General features: G+C 40.4%; 1 protein-coding gene across 2 annotated transcripts in view; it reads left to right on the top strand.

Moving 5' to 3' along the window:
- TAF3 (TATA-box binding protein associated factor 3) overlaps positions 1-12,039 on the top strand; it is a 118,606-nt gene that overhangs the window by 67,210 nt on the left and 39,357 nt on the right. Inside the window, exon 2 of one of the 2 annotated variants that reach the window (XM_086744768.1) lies at positions 6,203-6,322. The exons of the other annotated variant lie outside the window; for it this stretch is intronic. Coding sequence (XP_086600894.1) covers positions 6,292-6,322 — 31 coding nt within the window. The 5' untranslated portion in view covers positions 6,203-6,291. The remainder of the gene's footprint in view (positions 1-6,202; positions 6,323-12,039) is intronic. 2 annotated transcript variants of the gene reach the window in all.

Below are 12,039 nucleotides of genomic sequence, written 5' to 3' on the forward strand. Positions count from 1 at the left end.
TGATAAATTTTAACATGATAGGGAAAGCCATAACCTGCTGAAAATGGGGGTTATAATTAAAATGTGTAGGCATCCTGAGTTATAGCTGTTGCGAGTGTTCCAGCTATAGTAATAATTGAAGACCTTTTAATAATTTTATATGTTCTTTTCTAGCTTGGCCTTGAGCTTAGGCAGGACTTCAGTTTCAAGATAATTTTCTTGTCCTCGAAAGTTAAATTGCTTTCTTTAATATAAAGCATACAATAAGGAGTGCAATTGAAAAGCTGCATGCCTACTGAACCTGCTCTTTCAGCATGAGCCTCCACTTGTTAGGAGCAGATCCAGAGGAACAAACACTCTTTTATTATTAGATGATAAATCCCTGATGCCGTATCACTGTTTTGGCTTTCAACCTCATTGAACTTTCAAGAGAAATGCCTCTGTTCATAACATGAACTACCCAGTAGCATCCAAATATCTGTCACTGTATTGTGGACTTGAATTTTTATTCGGTAAAGTGTACAGTGTGCTGTGTTGTTGATAGTGTGTCTGATGCCGTACGACTAGGATCTGGTCTATATCCTGATGAAAAGCTGTAGAATGAGATGTGGGGCTTCCAATTTTTATTACAGAATTTTGATTGCAAGTTAGAACTTCTAATAAGTTTTAATTGAAGGAGTTGTCAAATTAAGGAAGGTTTTCTGAGTGCCTAAGAAATATAAAATAGTATTTCTACTGAAGGTTATTGGGATTCTTATTCCTAGATTACTGAAGTGCTGTTGAGAATATAACCCTGAGTTTAAAAATATCATATGCTGAAGGAAGCAACCTAAAGAAATCAGTGCTTCTGAAAGTGTTATTTACTACTGTGTAGAAATATCTAAATAAATAGTAATGCCTCTGGCATCTGACTTTGTTAAATGCAAAAAGTCTGCTGGAATGGAAATGTAGTTTGCATTTCCGCATGCGTGCACATGTGGATGTTTGGTGAATTACCTTTCAACATTTGACTCTTAATTCACCGTTCTCACATCGATTCTGCAGGCTCTAAGACTGGGAAAACTGAGGCAAGACTCGGAATTAATTTTGCAGGCAACTTTAGCTTAGAGGCGTCTGTGGCAAAGCAAAGGTAAAAGTTGAAATTCGCTGGCTGCCAGATTGGTGTCTTAGGTGCAGGGCTGCCTGTGAAATTTGCTTCCAAATAATTTCCTTTGAGATACCCATGTTGCTTCAGTAGGAATCTTTGCTTTTGACACAACATTGGGATATTATGCCGAGAAACATTTTAATAATATTGATACCTTAGCCCGCAGTATAATATTTGTTTAATATTTGGTAAGGTCTCAGCTGCAACAGCCAACTAGCAAAAATTTTCTTCTCATGGGAGCTTCCTACTGAGTTCTAGCACGTAGTCAAGATCTGGTGTTTTATAATGCCAAGAAATGTCATTAAAAGGCTTTATAAGCCATCAGGCTTTAAGTGGTGTTTTCTGCTGCAGAGTATCAAATTGATCGTCAACCATAATTTGGTTTTTAAGTTTGTCTGTTGAATGAGTACCAATTTGTATAGATAATATATTGTGTGTTAAAGTGAGTGCTCCGCTTTTGTACGTTCCCTTCCATTAAGAAGATGAGACCTCGGATAACTAGGAGTTTCAGATAATGTGGAATCAAATACGTTAGCAAGTCGTACTGTAACAAATCAGCACAATGACTATTTTATGTTGGAAGTGGAGATCGTGTTTGGAGTGCCTGTAAATGCCTTGTTGGAAAAATCAATTCTGAGCATCCCCTTTCTCCATGTTTTGATTCATTTTACCTCAAATGTATTTTGACACTGAAAGTTTCAGTCTGCTCACATGCAGGGTTTAACTCTCTTGGCTTTTTTTAAGCTTAGTCTAGATTTACACCGAGGTAGCTGGAAACAGTGTGTGCTTTTGAACGGCACACTAACTAGTGCTTAATTACTGATTTGACTGGTAAAACAGTGTAAGAGAAGCATGTACAGAAGTCATCTGAAGAAGAAATCATACTTAAACAACATATCACACTTTTTGTTTCCTCAGGACATCTCACTAGACCTCAAACTCCTAATATTTTTGGAAGGCTCCAATTTTTGGGCAGACTTTCATCACATAGAACAGTAACGCTATAGCATCCTGCCCAGTAGGATTGACAGAGCTTGTTTCATTTGGGGCAGGCAAATAAATAAATAAGGCTTCCTGATACACTCCAAGAGCTCAAAGCACTTAGGGAAAAGTATCAATAATCCCCGTTTGATAGAGGGTGGGAGTAAGGCGCAGAACTGTGTCTTGTCAAGCGCTGCCGAGCTGGTCGCTGGCAGAGTGGGGCCTTAAATCTGCTTGAAATAGGAAAGTCGATGAGAGAAAGAGATTCAGGAGGGCTAGACCAACCCGCCAAATCAGAGGAAGAGGTTTTATACAGAGATGTAACGTGTTCCTTAGTTAAATTTATTAATTTTTCCTTGCTAAGGAGAGTCTGCTGTATCCTACGTGCAATAAGCTTTTGCATTTTCTGAAAGGTTATATTGGTGGTATTGTGAAAATGTGCCTGTGACCTATTTAGACGGGTTAGAGTGGGGTACAAATCTCTGCACTAGGAAGAAGTATCATTTTCCAGCTGGGCAGAAAATCGCATTTCTTCTGTAACAGAACACAAGAGCTCATTGAACACCGGAGTGGAAGGGGCTGAGCCGTCGGCGCTCTGCCGGGGGAATGAAGTCTCCGCTTAAATATTCCATCAGATAGCAGAAATCCTGGGAGTCCGAAGAACAGAATTACTGGCTTCGGCAGATGACCAAAAAGTTCTTCTTTTTCTTGGGAGAGACTGCTCGGCTGCAGCAGAGGATTGCTTTTAGAGGAGCTGCAAGATGCTTTCTGTGTGTATTCTCCTTGCTAGTTGTCAAGGGCTGAAAATAAAGAGGAAAGTATTACACATAAGCGTAACCCTGGGCTGCCAAGAAGATGGCGTTCAGAGATTCATGCACATTTAAATGAGCCTATCTTAGAAACAGGAACTTTTGAATCAAAGGCTTCTGTTTCTCAGAAAATCGACCGTTTGACCTAAATTCTCTGAAGTTGGGTGGGGGGACTAAGCTAAATTATTAGGAGTGGGACATTCCAATATTTGTGTTGATAATGTTGCAGCTAGGATCAGACAGTTTGTAGGAGGACGTAGTAGCTCCTCTTAGACCTCTTGTTGAGGTCAGGAAAAAAGTAACACAAAAAAAACCTTTCAAGCACACAAGGTCCTGGCAAATAGCTTGTGCATTCAAAACTACATCTGTTTTTCCCATCTGTTCTTACTAGTCTAATAGGAGATTGCTTCCCCTTATAAACCTAGACTTTTCTGCCTTTCTGCAATCAATACTTAAAGATGATGGAATTTTTTAAATGTATTTTAAGATTCAAGGAAGCTTCACAAATTCACATTGTAATAAAAATAATAACGTGCAAGACTGTGAATTTGGGCGATGTCGCATCGTTAGGTTCGTGCAGGTGCTCCGAAGTGAATCCCAGTTATTAAATTTCATTATGTGAGATGGGCAAATCTTATCTTGGCCTCATGCTAGCGTCACAGCAGCAAACTTGTTGAATTCCCCTAAGTTATGGAAATATCTAGTGTAGAACCTAAACTCTGTAATACAAGTTTCGACACAACTCCGTTTCAGCCAATGGGGAACATATATTATTTTCTATCCTTCAAAGCTGCTTTTCTGTAGAGATAACATTGGCAAGGATAGCTTCGAAGATAGGCGCTCACTCAGCGGAGGAACATTTTGGTATTACTCACAAAGATAAGGCAGTATTAAGAACTTCCTTGGAGTTCTTACCAAAAATCAATTCTATCTTTTATAGTTCTCCAGAGATAATTCATCCCTCTCCCCATCCTAATCCGCGCTGTGGGGGGCTGAGGGTGGCGGAGGCAGGGAGAAGGATGTGGTACGAAAAGTGGATGTTACAATCTCGCAGTCCTTTTGTGATTTATTTTAAAATCAAAAAATATAGCTTTTTGGAATGGGACGTCAGCCACAAAGTGATGGTCATTCCCAAATCGGTCATAGCCCAGTGACCAAAGTCGCTAATGTATTGCAGGGAGTTAAAGTGTTCTCTCCGCCAGAAGAAACTGCTTATGGGTTCTTTCAGTGGCAGGAGGAGCTTGCCTCTCCTAAGGAGAGATGCAGGATCATACTGCAGGTGAACAAACACCAACATTTCCCTTTTTTTAAGACATTACCCCTAATCCAAGGAGTGAGAGATGAACTCTTTCTCCTTCTGACTACATAAAATATATCTGATTAGCCAGATTACACTTTCTCTTAAGTGCAAGATGAAATGCTGTGTTCAGTGTTAGATTTCCAAATTCATCCTATGCTTTCATTTTTCACCTCTGCCACCAGTGTTTTGTGTGACAGTGACCATAGATGAATGTTTTGTCCTTTCTGAGCCCTGTTTGGTTTTTCCTCTGTGAGATGAGGCCACTGTTTTTTTTGTCTCTGCAAATCCTTTGCCATTTGTGGATGAAGAGCCTGTAAAAATATGTGGCTGTAGCATGATCAGGTTGTCCTGAAATATCTGATCTTGGTCATATAAAATTCCCAAAACAGTGGCTTGGCAAAAATATTATTCCTAAGCAAGAATGAATTTAGACTTTTATTCTGAATCAGGTATCTTGTGTCTCTAAATACCTGCTATTCTTGAGCAGTCATAGAGCTTATTAATCACACTGCTTATGATAAATGATATTTTTTGCCACCCTGTCATTCAGCACAGCTGGTGTATGTCAAGGGTAATATTCACTCACAATGCTGTAGTGTATTGAAAATGGAAATAATGTGTTTACAGTTTCTCAGGTGTCCTGACTAAAACTGTTACCTGTCTTTTCTCCTCCCAGTTCCTTATATTTTTGACCATAACTGGGTTTTTTTTTCTCCTCTAATTTGCAGAAGGCATAGATGCAGGTCCTGACAACACCTTTCTCACTTAGAGGATTAAGAAAGTGTTCTTGTTCTTGCTCACAAATTTTATGGCTAGATTTCTTTCTCCCTGTAAGGCACCTAGGCTTTTTAAACAACTTTCTGTGCAGATAGGTGAGTAAATTTTAGATTTTTTCCAGGAAACCTTTAATAGCCAGAGCACAAGATAGCAGGTAGCAGATGTATCTTAGAGACCCATGAAGAATTTATGGCAAAAGGAAGCAAGTAGTTATTGTATTAAAATTCCTAATGCTTTGTTTTTCTTGTTACTTCATCCCACAGTTCTGGAGCTCATTTTGATTGAACTTAATGAGTTCCTGGGTGTACAGAGTACACCAGCATTTTGTGTTTGTTGCTGTAGCCCAGAAACGGTGGAGGAGGGGGCAGAAGCTCAAAAATTTTGAATTTTGTGTCTGCTAGGGTCTTATCAAGCACTTGAAACAAACTCAGATGTCTGTGGACCTGAAATTCTTTGTTAAAGGCTCTTCAGCTCCCTGCAAAAGAAGTGGTGGCAGGTCCTTTTTGTACGATTCAGTGATATTTCCTCTTTGAGAAAGATTTCTAAGCATTATCTGAAGTTGTCCTGTCAGCTGGGAGCAGTGGCAGTTCTTGGTGGGAGGGAGAAAGGAAAGGATTTTCCTTCTCCCACTTCATTAGGGGGATGGAAATATGATGGAAAGAGAGGAAAACAAAACAAAATTTAGAAGGTAAATTGAAGAGTGATCTCTACAGAGTCAAAGATGCCATTCAGGAAAAATAAATAAATAGCCTGCCTCAACTGGAAAAAGAATCCTCTGTCCTACTGCAAAGTAAGAGATCTGAGTAAGTCTTCTTCTGACTTTTTCTTCATCTGCAGCAAGAGGCTGAATTTGTACACAAGCGCCCGTGTCAACCCTTAAGATGAAGAAAGTCCCATCTCACCTGAAAGGGCTTGTAGGTCTATTAAAATACAAAAAGCAAAGTTAACAACAGAAATTGTGTATGTATACTGTGATATACTGACCTTGAACATTGTGCTTCCATCATGTGCCATTGTTTTAAGTCAGAGGACTGATACCCCCATGTCTGACGTAGGATGTTACGTGCTGGGTGGAAGGTTTATCTGCTCTACCTGCGGGATACTGCCAAGAGGAGCGGCCATGCTCTCACTGCTGGCTAATTGTTTCTCCCCCTTTCCTTTGAGTTGGTTAAACAAGCTGATTAGGCTAAAAGTTGGGGTTTTTTTCAGGGAGGAGGGAGAGGAGAATTTGACTTTGCCTTCAGCTCGCTGAACTGATCTGCTCTGTGGCTGCACAGCCGCTGGGTGCCCTGGGACAAATGTCAGAGCATGGCTGTGCTTGGAGCAAGGGTAAGGTGCAACCACAGTCTAATGCAGTCTACGTTAGACGGTGTCGGCACCCCGTGTCCCAAGCTGCTGATCATTGCAAACAACTTCATCCTCTTGAGTATTGTATTAGAAACCAGAAAAACCCAAGAGATTGTAAGCTAATTCATCTTGGCCGTAATGTGCTAGACAGATACATTCTCATAGTTTGGCAGGGTGACACTGAATTCACCATTTTAACCAAGACAGTCTATATCGTAGTGACCGAACTGGGATTTTTCAGGTATTCCTGGTTTCTGCTATAACATATGAATAATAAAGCAGGATCTGCAAAAGTTATGTATCTAAAAGATATCTGAATCCCTTCTGAAAGTAATGAATGCTTCATGAGGATATGAGGTGTAATTACTTTTTAATAACTGCCGAGATACGTCACATCTGAACAGCTTCTTATCTAAGAGTATCCTCAGGCATTTTTTATTTTTTCTGGATGTGCCTAAGAAATGAAGCTACAGTATCTGCAGTGACAGGTGTGAGATGGAAGAACTCAGGAGTGAAGAGATTCTCCTTAAATGAGTGTTCGAAGATGCAAACCTGCAGGATTTAGCATCATATGATAGAGAAACCAAACTAGCAAGCAGTTGCTCCCCATGTCTTGTTCCACAGTCACTTTGACCATGTGTCCACATTCTTATTTGTCCCATCTTCTTCGTTTTACCCCTGAAATACTTATTTAGTGTAACTCCTCTTTATCTCCTCTCCCTCCTCTGGGTTTTGGAAGGGACAGTCAATGAAGACCAAAGAAAAGGAGGAAGATACAAGGATGAGAGAAAACAGAGAATCAGAACAAAAAGAAGAAACAAAGAAATGGGAAAGAAAATCTTCAGTTTTGTTTTTATTCATAATTTATTCATGCAACAGTGTGGGTGAAGGTTGTGCTTTACAAACATAATTCAGGTCCCTGCCCCGTGAATTTACAATCTGAATGGGGAGGTGGGAGAAATTAATGCAGAAAACCTCCCGCATTTCAATTTATTTCTCTGTAACGCATCCCAGAGCATATTGCATTTTGGGGAGAGGAGGTAACGACAGATTGTTGTTGTTAATAGGATTTGGGTCAAACTGCTGCTTACTATTTGGCATGTAACTAGATTAATGGAGGGGTGTTCTTAAAAATTACATGCCCGGGCAGGAAGATAATCCCCTCCCCACCAAATTTCAAGTCCCCTTCATCAGCAAAGGTGTTTGGCTGAGCATACTCTGCAACAATTTATCCATTAAAACCCAAGCTTCCCTACCACTGGCTTTAATCCTAGCTTGGAAGGAGCTTCCTCGCCACGGCTGAGCGTGCTTCATTCTGCCTGAATCCGGAGAACACCGACACTTTGTGCTCACTCCTGTAGATTAATCTCCCCTCCACCCCTAAAAACTCATGAAGACAGAGGTGGTAAAGTTTAAGTTTGTGGAAGCCATGTGGAAGCTTTATCTGCGTTAGTCAAGAGCTGGAAGACAGTCAAGCAACCTAGGTTAAAAATTGCCAAACTACCCCTCCGGATGCTGGCAAGGGCTGGTTACATCCATCTACCAGAATGGCGCTTATAATTGGGAGGAAACTGAGTCTAGAAAATAGCTTCTGTGGAGTATTACGTGAGATCTGCTGGAGCTGGGAGGCTGATGGGCTTTTAAAAATAAAGCCTGTAGATTCTGTTTGGCAGTGGAGGTTTTAAGAACATGAGTTTAGCAAGTGTGGCAAGAAGAAGATGATGATCAAATAAATAGTTACAGATTAATTTTCCATTGGGTGTAAATGCTTTTGCTGCATTTGGTAGCTAAGGGAAGTTTTGTATCTCAAGATGAAAAAGTTGTCTTTAGTTTATGGCTTCTCTGGGGGTCTTTGTAGAGCATCGGTTGGTGCCTCTGGGAATTTCAATTCCCTCTCAGCAGGGAGTCACCTGGTAGTGTACCAGTCTCACGTCCTTGAAACAGGAAGATTACATGGGAATCTGACAACTCTAAAATGAATTTTTATTTTTTTTTAATGTCTGAGTGGAAAGTTAATGTTACGTAAAACTGCCTACTGAAGCCAATTCCTTTGCTAAATTTGTTTTCATAGGGTTTTTTTCATTTCTCCCGCGTGTCCAAGAAAAATATTACTTAGCTAAAAGACATTAATTCAGTTTAAATCGGGGTATCAAGTCCTCTGAGTCTGGTGCTGATGTGTGTGCACAAGTTTCGTGTTTAAATTAAGCCTGCTGGTTACTGGCTCTTTGTTTGTTTCTCCACTATCCCTGCTTTCCCTGTATTCTGGATGCTTATCTCATAAACTGCTAGAAAACTAATGGCCAAGTACCATTTTTTTAAATAATTCAGATGGAAAAGCAATATCCTGCAAAATTTCTGTAATCACGTATGTATACAATCCAGCTTGTGCGGAAGCTTGATCAAAATAGATCCTTAACTTCCAGTTGAGCCTAATTAGTTTTTTTTTTTTTTAAGCAGCGTTCGATATAAAGCCGCTTCTCATTTCCCTTTGCAATCGGCACATCATTTCTGTTTTGTTAAAGGACACAAGTTCCATCCCTCAGATACACGGCTCGGGCAGACTTTGCAAAACAATTAGTGCATCTTTCACATGATCTCAACTTGATTGAATAATTACTCAAATAATGGTCAGTAATGGAATACATAGAGTTATCTCCTGGCTAATCCTCAGGTAATGGAGTTGGTGTATCTCTGATTTTTCTCTTAGCAGTTCCCAGTGAACAGGAGACTGAGACAAAAGTGATTATAGGAAGTGGAGGGAGTCACTGGAGGCCAGCAAGGAAAAGGAGGCCTTATCTTAAGCAATTAATCAAGAAAACTCCTATTGTGGGACAATTATTCAAAGCTAATTCTAAAACAGCTTTAGAGCCTGAGGTCCTGGAGGTTTTTGTGTGTGTTTTTTGTTTTGTTTTTGTTTTGTTTTAAGAATTTCTCGCCAAGGTCATTGGGAGCACTGGGGCAGACCTTGCATCAAAATGAAGGCTGCTGCCTGCTGAAGAGTGAGTTGAGTCTGAAGTGCAGCATCATGCAACGTTGGTTTTGAGGTGTAAAAAAATGGGTTGGAGTGTTTCTAAACAGAGACAATATTTGGAAAATTGCCTAATATTTCCACAAAAATGTCCTCGGTTGTTTTGCAACCATTGCAAGCGATACCAAGAGGAGTGTATCACAAATCATTTTACCTTCATGCCCTGCTCTCCTAGTGTACGTGCAGGACTGATATCTCTGAATCTTTCTTCTGTTCTTTTTCTCTGTTTTTTTTTTTTTACACTGCTTTTTACTTAGCTTAATTATACTACAGAGGCTTACAGCAACTGCAGAAACGTAGGATTGTTTCGTAGCTGTGGCTTTGCAAAAAAAAACCCATGAGATCTTTCCAGTTGTCCCCCAAAAAGCTCTTGTGCGATGAGAGCATCTAACAGCCTCCTTTGCTCTGTTTTGAGACTCTGAGCTCCCTCAGAAGTGAGATTTATTTGAAGATGTTGCTGTGATCCATGAGGTCCTATGGAAAGAAGCAATAGATTATAGCAGCTGTCCCTGAAAAATTATAAGGTCGCTGGAAAAAAAAAAAAAAAGCAGAGGTTTTAAATTGGATGTGGTTTAAATTTTCCGACGGCCTCCTGTATTGGGCTCCTTGCTGGAGTGGGAAGCTGCCTGCAGAATTATTACTCAGCACAGTCACCCTATGCTCTCGTAGCACTTTTTTTCCAGCAGTGCTGACAGCAGCATTTTGAACCCACTGTAGCGTGGGGCTGTCCGATCCGGTTTCAAATGGCTGTTGAGTGCCGCCTGCGAAGTGCTGCTGTCTGGATGTATAGGTGATCGCGCTGCCTTGATTAGTTTTCTCTCTGCCTATGGGCACCTTTTGCAGGGCAGGGTTACAGACAGAGCCAGGGACACACATGTGCTCCCTTACAGAATAAAGCAGAGAGGCTGAAAGACAAAGAGAGTCGCTAATTGGATTTGTAGCTGTAAGAAAAAAAACTCTTAAAGTAAACATTTTCCTCTCTTTAAGTCTTTCCTTGGCTTCTTTCGTGTAGACTGCTTGAACGTATCTGTTTCGGGGGTGAACCCTTCCCAGCAAATTTAATTTTGAGGCTTGTCAAGCTTTATTAAAACCTTATCATCAGTGATTTCCTTCTCTGCTAGATCAAGAAGATTATATTTATTATGGGTTTTGTATTGTATCTCAGAATTCTACCCGTCAAATGTGGGGTTTCATGTATGTACCGAGACACACCACTACCAGTTGGGAGCACTGGAGTCCCGGGGCATGCGTTGTCAGCACATATTGGTGAAGACTTTGGATGCTGTTCAAAAAAAGTCAGAAGTTGAAACTGCATTTGTATTTCTGAGTTAGCAACTGTTTGAGTAAACGCATTGCTCTGGACGGCAAAAACATTCCTAATTGCTGAAGAAATGAGGTGATATACCCATTCCCTACAGCTGGAATATTTGGTAAACACTTCTGAGTATGATATGCATGCATGTATTTATAGAGAGGGTGAACACATGCCTTTTTTTACTTTTAAGATATAGTGACTCTGTTTGCATTAGGGGGGAGTTTCCAGTCAATGGCAGGGCATTTTAAATTTTTTTTAAATTAAATTTTAGTGACTTGTGTTCATTTGTGCCTCTATGGATAGATACCACAGATCAGGGGTTTGCCTAACAGCGTAGACAGACTTTTTCTAGAGCACAGGATCTGGTTGACATTTTTATATATCTCAATTCATATATTGAAAATAAACTTCATCCCTAGTCTTTCTCATTTTTATAAAATATTTTTTGTTGCTGAGAATACTTAATTTCCCTTTCTTATCCAATGATGACAATCAAATGAATAAAGAGTCTCTAAATACATGCTCTGCTGGGTTTTTTTTGTCTGGTGCCCAGAAGTAACCAAAACACTTTGAAAAATACTGATCCAGTTCTTGCCCTGAGCAGCTTATCATTTAGTTTTGAACGTGCCCTTGCAATCGCAAGTAATGCACAATAGGAAGAGGAGAGGAAAGGCGATTAATGGCCAAATGAATTGTTGAACTAAGAAGTTATTTGAAGGTGATAGAAGCACTCACAGCCTTTTTACGATGGCAAAGTTGCATCTTCCTCCTGCATAGCAAGAGTGATGATGGTCTTTAAGTTGCGTTGAGCCAAAGCTTCCTTCTGGTAATGTCTTGTTGCAGAAGCTCCATCATGTGAGCAAGTGTCTAACAGATGAGTACTCAAAATAGCCTGGGTTTGCTTTTGAGGGAGTGAAGCAAGTCACAGGCAGACACAGGTAATTGTAGCTGATTGCAGACCTCATCTGGCGGAGGTGTTCTCTCTCTTCATGTGGGTTTTGTGCCACGCCCAGCACCGCGATGTCCGTGTTTATCCTCTGAACTTTGAGTTGAGCTAATCGTCTGATAGGAGACCACTGTCTTCGTCTTCCCATTTCTTCCATGCTACCACTTAGACGTCAGGCATCTTCCCCGTGCTGATCGGTATTGCCACTGCTTCCCCTCCCATCTCTTCTGTGGTTGCCGCAAAACCAATAACGAGTCAGGTCACTAATGATCACTGGGCTGAAGGGTATCTTAGCTATTTATAGCAGCAATATAAATAGATATATGCTTATTAATACAATCTAAAATAGCCCGTCGTGCCATCATGTCTGTCTCTTACTTGCTGTCTCTGAGACTCCTGATGACGGGAAA

The sequence above is a fragment of the Chlamydotis macqueenii genome, chromosome 1 (genome assembly GCF_036417535.1).
Source record: "Chlamydotis macqueenii isolate bChlMac1 chromosome 1, bChlMac1.mat, whole genome shotgun sequence".
Lineage (NCBI taxonomy): Eukaryota > Metazoa > Chordata > Aves > Otidiformes > Otididae > Chlamydotis > Chlamydotis macqueenii.